Raw genomic sequence first — 17,611 nt, 5'->3', positions numbered from 1 at the left:
AGTCTTTAACGTCTTTGCTCCGTGACGCTTCAGAAATGCAGAGGTCCGGCTTCGCAGGGGGTGCTGGAAGCCAGCGGCGGATGGACCGCGTCTCCGCTTACTTGTCGCAGTGCAAATCCGGCGGACCAAGGGAAATGCCCCAAGAGATCTGCGCCCTGGGGCGCCGGGGTCCCCTTGCCAGAGAGAGACACTGGGCAGGAAGGAATGAACTGATGAGATGCTTCTCTCAAATCTTGCCCCAAGCAAAGTGTTTCAAAAGTCAGGTGAGTGAGTGCTCGTGACTCTGTGCTTTCCTAGATAACCGCGGTGTGTAACAACACCCCGGAGAGGTATGTGCAGGGGGATGACGGAAATTTTCCTGTGCACGGTCTAAGGTGCTCTCTCCCTCCCTCCCCTTGCTCACCAGCAGCGTCCAGACATCTGGAGGCTTCTGTCTCCTGCATCAACCTGTGCGGGACAGGCTGGCCCGGGAGCCGCCGCCACCCTGTCGCTGCTCCCCATCCCATCCCGGCCGGCCGCCCCTCTGCTCCGAGCCCTCTGCGCGGCTCCCGCAGGGCGAGGCCGTTCCCCCGGCCCTGAGCCGGCCGCCGGGCGAGCCCCAGCTCCGCTCCCCGCCGCACCTGCCCGGCCGAGCGCGGGACGCGGCGGCTGCCCCGGAGCGCCGGCAGCCAGCGGGGCTGCCCCGGGCTCGCCCTCATCCCTTCCGCCCGCCAGCTCGGGCAGCTCCGCGGAGCCGCAGCCCCGCTGCCCGCGCCACGGACCGTGCTCCGGAGCACAATCACGCAGAGCGAGAGGCTTGGGGGGGAAAACACAGGGAGGAAGAAATGCGAAAATAAGTGGTCTAGAACGGGGCCGTATCATGACCAGAGCTGCGCGACTGTATCAGCCCGCGATGGCTGGATTTTAGAGACCTCATGAGGCAGCTCAAGCTCGTGCGAGTTCAAGCATTTCCTTGATTAGCAGCAGTTGAAACTGAACCTAACTTTTTTTTTTTTTTTCCCGAATAAGGAGGCAGGGTTTTGTGTGATAAGCATTGCTTTGACTCAAATTAAGTCTCCCATTCCAGTAAAGAAAAAAAAAAAATCACAGGTTTCCTCAAATGCTGGAAAATCCCTCATTAAAATCCTTGGCTTAAACGGGAAGTGTATTTTGTATACTCTTAGTCAAACAATGCAGAAAAAATCCTACGTTGATTTAGGAATAGTAATGACAGTAATAACACAACTCTCATGTGACTTCATATGGACTATAACTCTCATCTCAGTGATACAAAACTACTTCATTCAAATTCATGAGGTGGCAAACTCTGACACATAAATGATCAGTTTGTTGCTGATATGATTTGTGAAAGGGCTTCAGCAGGTAGACCGGGTTCAAATCTACCACAAAACATCATGTTCTTTGTTCAGATGCTCATTTTGTTCTTTCTATGAACTTGCATTCTCGTGAGCAATAGTCACTGAATTGGTACTTTGATGTAACAGTATTATTCCATAAATAGTGAGTTATTTCCATTAAAAAAAAAACCAACAAAAAAACAAAACCCAAAAACAGTTACACAGAATGTTCCATTGCAATATTATTCACAAGCTGTGAGTCTGAGGCAATGCCAAGCAGTTCAGCAAGACCAGTCTGTGATGTGAAGTGTAGGGTCTCCCAGATGCTGCCCCATCAATCGTGGGAAGCTGGCCTGGAGGAACAGCCAGCTCCTAGACCTGTTTACTGCTTATCTCGGGTGTGCCATTCAACCTCTTGGTGTTGCCATATGGACAGGAGACCTTTCAACGTGTATCTGCTCTGGCAGGGACATGGCGAAGATGGGTTGCTGTTTATACAGCATTTTATTCAGGCTGAGGTTTATTCCAAAAGAAAAGGTCTAAAATCTGTGGGTATCAATGGGGAATCAGTGTGAGGCAAATATTCTGGGTTGATTATGGAAGAAGACTGTTGTTTGAAGCCAGTGAAAGTGCCTTTGCATGTTTCACTTCAGGTTTAAACAAATTGTTCTGAATTCATATGCCATGAGTATGAATAGACCTGATGTATTTCAGGCTGCATGAAATCAGCAGAAAGATAATACTAGTAGAATACTGGCACCCCCTGAAGGATCTAAAACCTCAATCAAGCTCCACACAGAAAAACCTTGCTGTTAGTGCCTGCAGTCAGCCAGTTTTCTCTGTGTCAAGGGCACAGCGACAAAGGGGTGATTCCATTTCTGGTAGTCCCATTGGAGGGGCTTTGGTGAGCCTTATGTCTGACAGGTTTGAGTACACCAAACAAAGCCTCCTAAATGAGTGGGGAATGTCTATTGGTAGGGGAAAACCTGGTTGGGGTCATAGCTGCTTCCCTGTTCTGGCATGGGGTGGAGTGACACTGGATAAAGAGACTGCAGGCAGAGTGTGAATTCTCTGTTTCCTGAAGGAGGAGTGAACTGTAGAAGGTATTGTGAGTGTTCAAACATTGTTGTTGGCAAGTGGACAATGTGAGTGTGGCAACATTGCCCCTTGAGTGCTTTCAGGCTCTTGGAGAGGCTGCAGCCTTGCAATTCTTCCCCTGGGGTAAGTACATGACTAGGTGCTTCTGGAGACGTGTGCCTGATGTCCTCTGTGAGCCCCTGCATCTCTTGTGAGGAGCCAGGCTACTCTGCTGCAAGTGAGGGAATTAAGGTTCTGGTGGTCTGGATGAGCATTCCATTTTACTTTTCATTAGAATTTAGCTGAACACTGTGTCTGCTCCACTTCCTCATTTGTCCTGTAAGAACATAAGATTGCCCTATACTTAAGGGAAGCTGTCCAGAGTGGTTGTGGATGCTACATTCCTGGAAGTGTTCATGGCATGGTTGGATGAGGCTCTGAGAAACCTGGTCTAGTGGAATGTGTCCCTGTCCATAGCAGAGGGCTTGGAACAAGATGATCTTTAAGTTCCCTTCTGACCCAAACCATTCTGTGACTCTGTGAAATAAATAAGCTCAACTGAACTTCCTATTCCTTACCTAAGATGTGCCATTTCTTATAAACTTTATAAGCTTTATTAACTTTGGCTGTACTGATCTAGATAGCAGAAGGAGCAAGGCTGTAAAGTGAGCACTAGCGGTATTGGGAAATCACTAAGCAAACATCTTGCTCTTAAACCACCATTTATTAATGCCCTGGGAAAGGTGTGAGGTGATCTTCTGCTAGAGGCGCTGTGTTAAAAGAGCAATGAGACTTAACCATTGAGATTTGTTATTGCATATTGAATATTTTTATGAGTGCCGATATGGTAACTCTAAGGTCCCATTTCAGCTCCAAATTAGGTAATTTCTTAGTGTCTTTAAGCCTTCCCTCCAGATTTAGCTGTACAGAACATTATCCCCTGCTTTTGTTGTTATGTCCTGCAACCAAAATGCCTACGCACAACTTAACAAAGGTATTCCTACCTAACTCCTACCTAGAAGAAGTGACTGACCCCCCAGAGTGCATCTCTTTCTCAAAAAGTATGGCCAATCTTTTCGGTGTATTACACATTTTTCTTTACTCCTGAAGTTAACAAGGAACTTTATTAAGATTGGATCTTTATACATGTCATTTCCTTCAAAACAGCTAAATCACGAAGTTGATGACTCCGAGGAGATATCAGCCTCTGTCCTCCGCTGAGAAGGCACAAGCGGGAATACTGCTTGAAGCTTCCTGAGCAATTTGCATCTGGCTTACCAGCAAGACACTGCATCAGTATGTCCAGCTAAGACATGTAAGAACTACGTGTTTGAAGCAGAAATGTCTCTGAGACCACTAATGACCATCTGCTGGGTGCCTCGTCAGGATGGATCGTCAGGAGCAAATCCAGTTTGCTGCATTTCCACACCCAGCCCGGTACCCGCAACAGCTCATCGCTGGAGTGCAACCCATGTGCTCCACTTGGTTCTTCTCTCTGTGCTCTCAAACGGGATGTACATAGAAGCTTATCAGAGTGCTTTTGCAGGCTCCGCCAGCTACCCAAGCGCTGTACTGTCCGCTCGTTTATCCTCAGCATCTCTGCGCCTGCTGGCATCGTGCTTCCAAGGGCCACGGTCCAAAAGGTGCCTGCCTCATCTGCACGTTATAAATAGCACGGCAGCTCCCGGCGCGGCCTCGCTGAGCGCCCCGGCGGCCACCGCCCGTGCCCGGGCCAGCACGTCCGAGGCCACCCGGGTCACGCCGAGGCACTGCCGGCCAGTGCCCTGCCAGGCTCGGCCCCGGCGCCGCGACCCGCGGGGAGCAGCACGGCGGGGCCGGGCCGGGCAGCGCAGCCCCCTCCGGGGCGCGGGTGCTGGTGTGAGGGGGCCGGGGCCGAGACCCCCGCGCCGTTCTTGGCTCCGCCGCAGAGCCCAGAGGGGCCGCGGGACGGCCTCCCCCGCGGCGGCATGTCCCGCACACCGCGGACAAAACGTGAACGGGACACATTCTGGAAGCGCAAGCCCCGATTCTCCAGGCCGAGCTGGCGGGGCCGGCGTTATCTCGCCGCCGGCATCCATTTCCGCGGAGCCTCGGCGGGGGCGATGCCCAGCCCCGGCAGCTCCTCGCGGGAGCGGCGAGCTGCAGCCCCGCTCAGACACCCGAGTCTCCCCGGGCGTGCAGAGCGCTCGGACCCGCCGCGAGTGTCTTTTGTAAGGGGAACGTGCCCCGCACTCGCTGCCTCCCGGGCGGGCACCGCACAGGGGGAGGCTGCTGGGAGACAAAGCCCCGCTCGGGCGGGGCACGGACCTCCCCCCCCGGGCCCTCCCCGCCCGCGGGGGGCTGCGAAGGGAGATCGCGGCGCTGGCAGCGGCGTCCCAGCACGGCGGTCGGCCCGGGGCAGCGGCACTGGGGGACAGCCGGGCCGGGCCGCCCCAGCCCCCGCCCAGCCCCGGGGTCACGGCGAGCGGTCCGGGCGGCGCGCAGGCGCACGGCGCGCCCGCGCCTCCAACATGGCTGAGGTGGTGCCGTTCCTCCTGCGGCGGGCGCGGAGCAGAGGATGCTGAGCCTGCCCCGAGCCGCCGCCGCAGCCGCTGGGGTGGTGAGGCCGAGGCGCGCCCCGCGCAGCCATGGCCAGGCTGGCCGACTACTTCATCGTGGTGGGCTATGACCACGAGAAGACAGGTAGGTGTGGCTGCGCGCAGCGCTGCCCCGCCGTGCCTGGCCGCTCCCCGCGCTCCTGCCCGGCCCCGGCCCCCGCCCGCCTCCGGCCGGGCCGCGGGAGGAGGAGACTGCGGCGCACACGGGGCGCGCGTCCGGCCGGGGGAGGAAGGGGTGAGGGCAGCGGGGCGAGCCAAGGGTTAATCCCCCTTCTCGAGGGGGGAAGCGGAGGGGCTCCTGCACCGCCCGGCCGGGGCAGCCCCGGCCCGCCCCGCCCGCTGGGAGCGGCTGCGGTTCCTTCCCGAAAGCGCGGGCAGGTTCAAACGGGGCCCGCGGCCGTGCCCGGGCTCGGCCCTCGCCCCGCGGCCGGACCCGCCGGGCAGGGCCGGTCCCGCCGTGCCCCCACCTGTGTCCCGCCGGCTGGGGCGCGACAGCCGCGCCTCCCGGGAGAACAAAGGCTGCCGAGGGGGCTCGGCGAGCGGCGGGGTTCGCCCCATCTCGCTGCTCATCCATCTCTTGTTGAATGGTGCCGCGTATCCCCCAGGGAAGTGTCGTTGCACCCGGGAGGCTCTGCAGGAATGGCTGCTTTTCCTAAAGCCTCGGGATACGTTCTGAGTGCTCGGGGGAAAGGGAAGTGGTGTTATCTGCTGTCGTTTTGTGGGCAAAGAGAGAGTGGTCTGTGTTACGTAACTCCGTTATGATACCAGCTTTGTTACTGCAGAGATCTCAAAGCAGTGTTTAAACTGATTGGAAAATGAAGTGATTGTCAACTGGTATGTGTTTGTGCTGGGTATTTCAGAACGATCCTTTGAATGTACGTTGTTAATAAACAATATTTTAAACAGTCGAATGTTCCCTAATTTATTTGACTATGTATAAACCAAACAACACTCAAGTTTGTTACTCAGAGTAATTCTTTGAAGTAGCAATTATGTGTAGTCTGTGTCTGTTCATTCTAAAAGTGCAGCTAATAAACTCAGACTATGGTATTTTTAAAAAAGAAATATTTTTAGAGAAACCATTATGTCTCTATTTAAAGATGCAGTGTCTTACGAAGTTCTGCTAAGGGTCTCTTGGATTTTACTATTCTGCAATTATTATTCTATTAATTACAGCCTGGTTTCCCCTCTTACCCCATTCGATAATAGGTTTTTCCTAATTGTACTGTCAAAATTAAGACATGTGAAATGGGGAGTATTTTACATTAAAAATAAAGACCTTCCCTTTTGCCTGTCTCCTGTTTGGAACGTTTTCCCTGACACAGTAGAGAGAACCCAAATGAAAATGAAGAAGCAACCAAAAGACCCAGATGTGCTTTTAAGAAGACAAAGCAAGTAGGCTCCTTATTTCTTGGGTATGATCAATCTGACAGAATACGTGAAAAGAAATTATAGATTGCATTGGAAAGCTTTATATCTGTAAAATGTCTTCATCTGTAGCATTTAAGTGTGTGTTTAACTTCCCATACATAAATTGCCTCATGAAGTTTAGTAGAATTGCTTGCATGGATGAAATTGAGCAGGTTCAGAAATAACTCCAGAACCTTAATTTGAAGAGGTCATGCCCAGAAAGTTACTGTTTAGACTTTATTATTTAAATTACTTGTTGCTACTTTAATGCTTCATAATAAAAATGCTTGAAGGAACAACATTCTGTTGAAGACTAGGCATGCATTGTTTTCCAAATTCCTTTACCCCCACATGCAATCCCATAATACATGGAGTACTGACCTTTATTCTTCTTATAAAATGGTAGTTTCTTGATGCATTTGTTATGCTTCCTTCTATGTGAAAAGCAGAGACAAACATTTCTAGGATTATAGACTAGCTACCCTTGAAGCTTTTATATTTTTAAGTGTGTTCCTTTTTTTTCTGTCCCATTTTTGGGTTTTTTTTATTTGCAGCTACTTCCTGGCTTGGTTTTAATGTGCTTGATTTTAGTGTTGAGTGTAATTACATTTTGTAGTGTTTTGTTTTTTTTTTTTTTCCCCAGGCATAGTCTGTGGAATAGCTTTGTGTAAACAAGCAAACAAAAATGCTGCACCCTTCCCCCCAACCTGTGTGTCAGCAGTGTTTGGGTGATAAACACTTGTGGTTTATAGGGAAGGGTGTTTATAGTAGTGACTGCTCTCCCAGAAAAGGCCCACTGTGTCTGCTGGCTCTCCTCTGCTCTCACTGCTTATATGGATGTATTTACATGTGCCAGTATCTGCAATACCCCTGAAAATGTGGTAAAGGTGCTGATTTCCTGGGCAGGTTATCTGGCTTTACTCAAAAACATTTGCTATAAATGTCTAAAATGCAGTATTTGTGCAGTTTAGGAGCAGATACGTAGATTTTTCTTGTTGTGGAACAACTTTGTTACTGATGCTAGAAGATTTTATCCAGCATAGTCTTCAGGGGAAGTGAACAGGTTGATTGTCCTCGAATAAACCAGAGAGTGTGTCCTTTGGGAGTCAAACATACAAAAGTCTGTTCCTCATCTGGTCTAGGCCCGTGTAAATTGATGTTACAGCAGTCCTAGTGCTGCCGTTCCTATTGTGTTCAATCTTCCTTTCATTTCCAGCTCACTTTAGGATGCTGGCCTGTCCAAAAGACCTGTCTTTCTGGGTGTTTTACCTGTGTTGCTATATTATTTTGTCCTTGGATTACTTTTCTGCTAGTTTTTCAAACAGTGTTGGCTCACCAGGATGTCAGATGAATGCCAGTATCGGCATAAAGGAGAGTCAAGAGCATGCCGGAGGACAGATCAATGCACCCTGAATTTATATGAGCTTAAATGGTCCTAGAGCCTTGAGCACAAAGATGTTAGTGAGGTGCCTTAGTCTCCTACATGCTCCAAGGAAACTCATGGGAGCCTTTGGATAATTTGCCTAATAGGCAGTTTATTCATGGTTGGCAAGATGCACAGAGGCTCTGCCTGAGCAGAGAATGAGCTTTGCTGTTGACAAGTGTCAGTAGAATTGCAGGCACTTAGGAGCCGAGAAGTCTTTGTGCTGGAAAGGATGACCTGATTCACCCAGCTCTTTCTGTGTTTCAGGTACACTGGTCTGTATTCCCACTTAAGTTGCTCAGTCTGTGTCTTTCACCATAAAACTAAGCTTAGATAGATCATAGTTCTAATGGCTGTTATGTATTTTAAGAACTTGTTCTGAGCAGTAGCTGCTGTCAGAAGTGCATGTTAAATGTTCTGACAGAGCTGAAGAAACCAGATTTACAAATCCCCCAGCTTTACTAAACTCCTGTTTTTGTTCTAACAGTGAAAGCATGAAGGATTTCAGTGACACACACAGTAAAGCAGTCAACCTTGGCTAAGGTAGATAACCACATTTTCCTGCAGCATATCAGCACAATATAAAGCTGTTACCTAACCAGCTACAAAAGGCACTACAGAAGTCTCTGAAAGGAGCAAAGGTGCTACCAAATGTAGGCATTCTGGGTAAACAGCTAGAAGAAATCCCAGGAGGCCTTACTGTTTATCCATTGTATCTTTTCATGGAATTTGAAGTGTGTTTGATGTGCTTCACCAAAAAATTCCCATTTAATATGTTTGAATAATGGAATGTGGATGGGATTTAGGAAGAACACAGATGTTTGCAAAGATCACAGAAGGGCATGAGAAAATGCCTTTTTGTTTTGTTTGGTTTTGGTTTTGCTGGTATAAGCCCTAATCATAAATCTATCCCTAGAATTTACATGTAGTGATACTTGGAAAAGGTAAAAGAGTGAACATTCTGTGTCTTTCTTAGCTCAGCAGCTGAAAGGTAAGGATAAAGAAGAGAGGATCCAAAGACTGGATTTGATTAATTTGCCCATGCACCCATAGCAGCTTTACTGTAGGATGCTGTTGTGTACCCAGAAGTTAAAGGAGAAAACCTGTGAGGTGGAGGAAGATGTTTTCTGTGAGGTTTGGTCACTCTGAGAAGACAGAGGAATGATTTGTTCTTGCTTTTGTGTGCAGTTGCAATGTGTAGGACAGAAGGCTTGCGACAGTATAGCAGTTTTATTTGGCTGTTGTCACTACTGATAAATGCTGGTATAACATGTGTGGGCTCTGTTGTGGTTGTTTCTGTTCTGATTTTTATCAACTCCTCTTCAGGAAAGCCTTTATTGTGTAACATAGCTTCGTATCTCGGTGGATTTTGAAACAAGACAAGCGATTGTTGATGGAGTGGGAGAAGTTTCTAAATGGAATTGTCTGATTCTTTTATTTATTTTTTGTCCCTGTGAGCAGATTTTGCCTGTGAAGAATATAATATCATGAGGATTTTCTGCTGTATTCACTGTGTATTCGTAGTTGGTCATTCCACTGAGCTAGTGTGTGTATAAGGAGTAGATGATTTCTTGATGCCATGGTATGCAATCTCTGTAGAACAGAAAATGCAGAAAAATAAGGGAATAAAGCTGTTACTTCAGTGGCTTTCTTATCTGTGCTGCAGCTTAATTTGATTCAAGTGCAATCCAGGGAAATCTCAAAGGGATTAAAAAAGCAACAGAAACTAAATCCTTCTTATTGTGGCAGAAGAATTCTTGTAGCTGTAGTAGAATGAAGCATCGAGTGTAGTGCTGGAACTGGAGCAGAATGCAGAAGTGTGACTGTGTATTGCTAGGAGATGACTGTAGTTGGCTATGGCTGGATAGGGCATGGCAGCCCAAAAGCCTTGTAAACAGATTAGTTGCTCCAGTAAAAGAAATGATCTCTTCCTCCAAACCTTGTGGTTAACTTTTCAAACACAGCAGATTCCACAATGCTATGCTGAAACAGAATGAGGAGAAAATATTTCTATTGCATGTGGTTTTGTTTGTTTGTTTGTGGTGTTTTTTTGTTGGTTTTCTTTTTGTTTTGTTTGTTTGGTTAGGTTTTTTTTGTGAGATAAAGCTCTCTTGAAAGTCTGCTTGGAAGACCCCCAGTATTTTTTGGTAGCATGTCTTCATAAAAGGTATTCAAGCAGCTTCTTCTAGTACACAATGTTGGCTAAAAAATTTACTTTGATTTCGATTTATGAATTTGTTATCATTTTGGAGAAATCTTAAAATCAATACAGATCATGTAAATCTTCTTTCCCTCAAATGTCTGTAATGAATATTTCTAAAGAACTTGGATTTGAGACTCTTTACTCAGTCTTGCCATTATGGTAACAACAATAATAAAAATACTTTTTTCAGCCTTTCTTTTTAAACTAAAACATTAACGGAGGCTGATTTTTTTCTCTGTAAGCTTTCTTCATTTGTTCTGAAATCCGAGGACACAGATTATGTTGAGGGAAGTAGCATTTCTTATCTTTGTGACTAAATTGCACTCAAGGAACTCTCTCTCCCCTGTTCTGTCCTGGATTAACTTTGTGGATTAGCTGACAAAAAGGCACTTTTTCTGCAGCCTGTTCATGGAAAACAGTTTGTTATGCAAGCCTGAATACCGTGTAAGCCCTGGCCTTCTATAACCACAATCATATTTTTCAGTGGAGGGACAATGAGACTTGACATTTAACTTCTCCAACATCCCAAACATAATAGTCTTGTCTTATGACAGTGAGGAAGAGAATTATACTGCTGTGGTAGTTCTCTGACATGAATTTAAAGTACCAGCTACCTCCCCAACTACTGGTACTTTCAAAGGAAAACCACAGTCACTGTGGAATCATTTGTAAAATGTGTAGCAGCAGATTCACAGTTCAGCCTCGATAACTGTCAGTGAAAGTTGTATCCTGCAAATACGTACTGGTGAGTAGGAGGTTTTCCTTTGGTTCATCTCTCCTTTTACTCCTCTTTGCAGTAACATGAGACTTTCAGACTCCTTGCTTATATAGTGAAAAAAATTATTTCTAACAATAGCATTATCAGTATTGATGAGTTTAATTTGCTTCTGCTTGGTGTTCTGGGAATTGTGTTCTGCTTATATGTGTTTGTTGAAATAAGTGACGGCTGTGGTGTCAGTGGTATATTCTGAAGTCAAGGACAATCCAATTAGTGTTGATTGGGATTTGGCAGCTAAATCCCTGCTCATTGAGCCAAGAACATGCTGGCTATTGCTTATCTGCTAGTGACTAGATAGATTATGATTTCATGTCTCTAATGTTTATAATTCTCAGCTTTCAATCTTCTGCAAATTGAATACTCTGAAAAAATGCAATCATTGAACACAGCTTGAATTCTTTGTTTCCTTTCTAGTAGTCTTGTGCTCAAGGTGTCAAAGTAACTAACCACAAAATTTCCCCTGAGCTGGACATAGGTGACAGGCTGCCACTCCTGCAGCCAGAACCAGCAGTTGGTGACAGTGTGGTCTGGGGTTGTGTGTAGCTGTTGTGGAGGAAAGCTAAGGGACAGAAAAAACAATCTCATCATAACTTTGGATACAAATTCAGGGCAATTGCATGCAAAACCCTATTGGACCATGGGAGACCTCAGTGGATAAAAAAAAGAGACAAAGGAATGTTACTGGGCATACAAAGTCAATCACTCAGAAAGAAATTCAAGGGGGAAAAAAATAGAAGGTAGGAATAATGTCCTTATCGTATCCTTTTATTGTAGTTCATATGGTGTTTCCTAGGATTTAAAACCCCAGAAAATCCATTATCTGACGCTTGGATAGATCTTCAGTGAGATAGAAAATGTCTTTTTAAGTGTAAGAGTATCGGGTTGGGACTGCTGGAATAGTAACTGGAAGGAAGATGAGACATTCTGGCAGAGGATTTCTCAGATACTTGTGGATAAAAAGGGATGACAGCTCTTCTTTTTGGAACCTTGACTTCAGTTGTGGAAGGTTGTGCATTTGGAAAATGGGTTTTGTTGAGCTCCTTTTGCCCGATGCTGTGGATAGTGATGCCAGAAGTATGGAGTGTTGTCAGACTCTCTAGAGGGTTGCACATCACGTCCTTGTGGTGCAGGAACCCTTCTCCATAAGACACTGGCCACTCTTCCTGCATACTCTGACACATTCTGGTATTTTAGAATGCTTTCTGTCTTCTAGCTTGGTTTTCTAGGTTTACCCCGGAAGAATCTCTGCCTTATCATCTCTCTCACTTTCTTCTTCCTTCTCTTGCTCTCAGTATCAATTTAACTACTCTTTATCTACTCTCTGGTTTTCTGAGATGAAGTCCTCTTGGCCACTCAGTTGGATTTCTTACGGTTTTCATCTTTAAAGAAACAAATTTCAATTAATTGCACGAACACCAGGGCCAAGTTTTGTCCCTTTTGTAAATTTTGGGCCTAAAAGAATGTTTGGTAGAATTTTACTTTAGGCAAAAAAAAAAATCCATTTCTCCCCAGTCTTATTTCTTGGAACCAGAAGTATTTGGTGTGAAGTTTTGCTGAATTAACTGAGCTGGAAACAGATGTTAAGCATTGAGACTTTATTTGGTACATTTAGTTTGTCTAAGTAAAAAAATAACTGAAAATAGTTACAGAACAAGAGGTTAGAGCACCATTAGTGATGCTTATGGCTGCTAGCTATTTGTGTATCTAAAAAACATTGCACTCTTGTTTCTTGGTTTGTTATAACTGCACCAGTTAGAGCCCAGTAAACTGTTCAGCTTGACTGCTGTGTTGTTGAAGTCTTCCACAGTTTAAATTTGTATGTTTAACATGTGCAGTTTTGTTTTGGACCAAGAAATTCAGACATTCATCGTTTTTTGTGACTATTGTTCTCTGAACTGTAAATCTAATTCTAAATAGCAGTAAGAAAAAGCTGAATGTGTGACTAACAAAATACTCAAGACTCAAAAGACAAAGTTGTGATCTTGTCATAAATTCAACTGTAATGGAATTTTAATTCTTAAAATGTAGTTGAATGGGCATACTGTACTTTTTAAGAAAGGTTAAATTAGGAAAGCTGTGTTTTTTAGTTCTATTACAGAGACTGCTTTTCATAAACATGCAAATTGCAATTGCTTAAAAATAGAGGAAAGCCACACACTTTGTTCCTGCAGAGCTGTTTCTTCATAATTAATCTATTTTCTCAGAAAAATACATAGTAGTTTTATGAAGCTTGTGTGATGACTGGGCTGTTACTGGTCTATACTGTTGGTATATGCTGTTTTTAAGCTAGGTTTAATACAAAACATTCTAGAAGAACTTACTAGAGGATTTCCATTTTCTTTCTTCTTGTTTTATAGTTTGTGAAGTGAGAAGTAGTAGGTTTGATATTTTCAAGAACATAGAATGTTTGAAAGAAGATTTCAAAGAAAAGTTGGTGATAACTTTGCCTTCCTAAAACACGGATTTAAACCCACACTTTCCCCCACTTTTTTTTTTTTTTGGTAATTTAATCTATTTAGAGTCTTTCTCTTTTAGGCTGCAAGTTCTTAGAATCTTCAGTCTGTGAGAGCTTTTTTTCTTCAGTGTATTTTGTTCAGTGGGCTGCCAGGCAGAATTTGCTTTTTGTAAAGTATCTTAGCCTGGGGCCTCTGCCTGAGCCATAGGTTGTGCCTGGCTGCAGCTGAGGAACAACTTGGAATTCCCTATTAAGGGAGGGAAGAGCTGCTGCCTGAACGTTGCCTTTGGGATTCACCTCACATTTTTTAGAAGTGCAGTTATTGAATTATTTTATGCCTTTCAGGAGCTGCTTGCTTTTGCAAAATAGGAAGCTAATTAGTGTGTGTTTCTCATGATTAGCAAGTTTCAGCAGTGGTAGAACGCCCAAGGTTTGGAATGGATGCTTTTAATGGTATTTCCAAAACAAGTAAGATAACGAGGCATACACACAGAATAAAGGGATGTTTTCTGCGGTAGTAAATATTCAGTTTGTGTTTAGAAATCCATGCAAGTGTTCAAAGTGCTGCAGAGAAATGTTTGTTCCCTAGGTATTTTATAGTGACTAAAACGGAAATGCTTATTTTCAGTGATGAATTCTGGTCTGCTTTGTGAAGTGAGTTAAGAGAATGCCTGTGAAGGTCTCAGATTGGCCCTTTAGCTGGAGGCAGCTGCCCCTGCAGCAATTTTAGACACTTGTGCCAGTTCTGTGCTACTTCCACTCATGAGCTGAGGTTTTGACTCAAGCTACCTGTGAGCATGCTTTAAGCTGAGGCAGCTGACGCTGTTGAGGCACAAGGCATATGTTCCCTTTTCCAGCTCTGAGGTGTTGATTCTCTCCAGCAGGGAAGCAGCAGAAAGAGCTGGAACATCCCAAAGCACCTCAGCAGGTTGTCCTAGGCCTGCAGCTGTGATGGCATTGCAGTTCAGCAGAAGAGCCAAAGCAAGTGGCATGTTGTTTCAGCTACAGGCAACTGAAAAGAAAACAAAGCCATAGAGAGCCACATGTTTGTGATTTGGAATTCAAAACTCTTCTTTCAAAAGATTCTCTTTCCTGTTTGATTAATGTGCATAAATAATGATACCAGGTTTGCCACTGAGTAAACAGTGTCCATTCAAGTTGTGGTACTTTTGTGAGGTTGTTGTTTCAGCACTGTGTTTTCCAAATATTTTGTTTATAGTGTTTATTATTAAAAGAGATGAGATAATATGTATTTAACAAAGTAGTCTTGTGGAGGCTGTTTTTTATCATTTTGTTCTCTTTTGCCACATGGCATCTTTTTGGAAGAGGCAAGACTGTCACTCATTTTTTGTGAGAGAGTGGTTTTGAAAAGAACTCAGAGAACATGCTTTCTGCCTTTCTGACCATGTGAGATATTTTTGCATTCTTAAAAAATTGTTTACATGCTTTTTTATGAGTTTCTTTTTTAATTGACAAAAGTGTGGCCAGCGTTTTAGTAAATGGCCTTTTTTGGAAAATTGCAGTTCAAGAACATGTGGCTTCACTGGTCTAGTCTCTAGACAGTTATTGATAATCACAGCTGCTTTTCTTGCTGATAGCCTAGCAGAAGACAGAAGGTAGCACTTAACATCCGTGCTTCATTCTAATGAAAATGAGGATCGTTGCTCTTTACAGTGAGGTAGGATTTGAGAGGCCTAACTCGGAAGACTGCTGTTGTCATAATCTGTTGTTCTCTTGAGAATATTCTTACCGTTATTTGAAGTTAGAAAACCCAGAGGTAAGAGTCAGATAAAAATAATAATAACAATAATAAATTTTTAAAGAAAGGCCTTAACTGGTCTCTACCCATTTTTTCTGTCTTGTGGAAATGAACTCGGAGATGTTTCATTCTCCAAAGCTGTGATGGTTAAGGATAGGATGCTGAAAAATTAAACCCATGGATCTCCTATCTTCCTTTGTAACTGAGTTGTGTGTGTCCTGTTTATTCTCAGCCAGTGGTCTTAAAGTTATAATACAGTCTGTGGGTTGAATTGTCTCTCATGCCTAACTTCTTTTCTCCTTCCCCTCCCTGATTCCCCAAAAATCAGTAATTCTTCTTGTTTTAGGTTTCATATGAAACTTAAGTCATGGCTACTAATAAAATACTTTAAAATTCTGAAGCAGAAGGGTCAGGATATAGTTCTTTTTAAAAATCCCTATATGAAGTCTAGAAATGAGCAGTAGTTACTGAGCAGTAGGAAACCCTTATTACTTACTTTCTTAGTCTGGTATGTATTCCCAACCTGGTCTTAACTGTTATTTTAAAGGTGTGGAAATAGAGACCAAAACATAAATTCTGTGTTTTATTAGATTTGATTTATGGTTTTTTGAAGACTCTGAATCTTTTTTTATTCTTTTGCATTTGATGGTTACTAAGAGGAGCTTTGGACTTTAGTGATCTTAATGTAGTTGTACAAAGCACCATATGCTTTCTACACTTTTTCACAGCAGATGGACCAAGAATTTTGTCAACATGGTCTTGCCAAGTTTAATTAGCAGGAAACTTTTATATCTGAGTCTAAGCTGTTCCTGATTTAATGGTAGGAGTCTCAAGAGTTATGTATAGATTAAAGGATCATAGAATGGTTTGGGTTGGAAGGGTCCTTAAAGATCCTCTGGTTCCACGGTCAGGGACACCTTCCACTAGATTGGGTTGTCCTTCCTGTGTTGGGGCCCCCAACTGCATCCAGAGGTGGACGCAGTACTAGAGCAGAATAGAAGGAGAGAATCCCCTCCCTCGACCTGCTGGTAAAGGACAGCTGCAAGTGGTCACTGTTCATGGGCAAAATTGGTAGCATGGACTCCCAAAATTAATTTTGCAGACCTTTTTTTTTGTTCAACTTGTAAATATCAAGTAAAAAGGGAGGTGGAATACTTAATGCTTGAGACTTGCAGATTATTAAAAGGAAGTAATTAAAGTAATTCCAAATAGCTGAATCTAAAGCTTGTGGTGAAGGTCTTCAGACAGAGCTCATGATAGTGAATGACTAGAATGTTAAAATTTTGGATGAAATGCAGTTTTGATAAATACAAGCTAAAGTACAATCAGTGGTGAGAAAGAATTCATAGCAATGGTCTCTAATTTAGCTATTGTCACTTAGTGGAAAAGTTCTTGGAATTTATTGGGACAGTTCTCTGTAAAACTTCAGCTTAATGTCGGGTATGGCATCAGTAAACTTAGAAATAAACAGTGTGGAATTGTGAGAAAAACCCGCCCAAAACCACTGTAGTGCTGGGACTTGCAGCTTAGGGGCCAAGAATGGGTTAGGTGAATCCTAGAGGTCCTGTTCAGCCCTGGTTTCTGTGATCCAGAACCTTAAAGACTGGGCAGGATCTCCAGGACTTGCCTGATCCATTCTTCTCTCCCAAGGCACAACTAGCTGTAGCCTTTGCTGGCTGGGGCAGATCTTGACTCAAAACCCCTCAATAACAGCACTTGCACAACCTTCTCTGTCAGTCTATTCCAGTGCTCCTCTGGCTTTTAGGAGAGTTTTTGTAGTGTTTGAGTCATGTGGGTTTGGGTACAGTTTTCAGCCTGTTATTACTATTCTCCTTGAAGTGTGATGACCAAACTGGATGTGGTAAGTTACATGAAGTCTTACTAAAATACAGAGTGAGACTGGTACTTGCTGGTTTTGTGGGCAGTTCCATGCACTGACATCACTCTGAACTTCTTATTTTTTATTTTTAGCTTTCAACATCACAACACTGAGGGCCACTTTGTGGTCTGCTTTAACCTCTACATCCCTTTTACCTAAACCACTTTTTGGCCATCCCCTGTATGTGCAGTCAGGTGTTCTGGCCTAACTCTGCAGCTTTGCAGTTCTCCTTAGTCACACTCTTAACATTTTTTCATAACTTTTTCCTGGTCTTTTGGGATCACTTTGAATTCTTATCTTGTCCTCTACTCTGTTTATTATCTGCATTTCCAGAAAATAAATAATTTATGTGTATATATATATAAAATATTTTTGTGTATATATTCTTATATATTAGAAGAACAGCTGCAGTTATGTTCTGTGCTTCAGCCTGCAGCAGCTTTAATCAAAACCAAACCAAAACCCACTCCAAACAAAAAACTGAGCACTGGACCCCACAGTGACTCACATATCATATCTGGGAGATAGAATTAATGCTGCTGTAAGTATGATTGAGTGTGTGTAGTGAATAAATTTGCCGAAAGTATATTCAGTTGATGTTCCTAGGCATACTAAATTTTGGGTTGTTTGGGGTGCATTTAAATAGGGTGGTATTCTAAGAGTCAGGGACTTTGAGAAACAAGTTAGCAAATT

At 44.1% G+C, this 17,611-nt stretch overlaps 2 protein-coding genes across 7 annotated transcripts in view; both read left to right on the top strand.

Moving 5' to 3' along the window:
- Positions 1-4,800, top strand: part of LOC125327248 (serine/arginine repetitive matrix protein 3-like) — a 41,284-nt gene extending 36,484 nt beyond the window's left edge. The window contains exons 5-6 of the mRNA XM_048306577.1: positions 3-263; positions 3,582-4,800. Of these exons, the coding sequence (XP_048162534.1) occupies positions 3,756-4,628 (873 nt within the window). The 5' untranslated portion in view covers positions 3-263; positions 3,582-3,755 and the 3' untranslated portion in view covers positions 4,629-4,800. The remainder of the gene's footprint in view (positions 1-2; positions 264-3,581) is intronic.
- Positions 4,801-4,932: 132 nt separating this feature from the next.
- SBF2 (SET binding factor 2) overlaps positions 4,933-17,611 on the top strand; it is a 235,314-nt gene continuing 222,635 nt past the window's right edge. For all 6 annotated transcript variants that reach the window (XM_048306571.1, XM_048306567.1, XM_048306573.1 and 3 more), the window contains exon 1: positions 4,933-5,096. In XM_048306571.1, coding sequence (XP_048162528.1) covers positions 5,042-5,096 — 55 coding nt within the window. In that variant the 5' untranslated portion in view covers positions 4,933-5,041. The remainder of the gene's footprint in view (positions 5,097-17,611) is intronic.

The sequence above is a fragment of the Corvus hawaiiensis genome, chromosome 6 (genome assembly GCF_020740725.1).
Source record: "Corvus hawaiiensis isolate bCorHaw1 chromosome 6, bCorHaw1.pri.cur, whole genome shotgun sequence".
Classification (NCBI taxonomy): Eukaryota; Metazoa; Chordata; class Aves; order Passeriformes; family Corvidae; genus Corvus; species Corvus hawaiiensis.
Note: the sequence above shows the minus strand (reverse complement) of the source record. Positions and strands in the feature narration are given on the sequence as shown.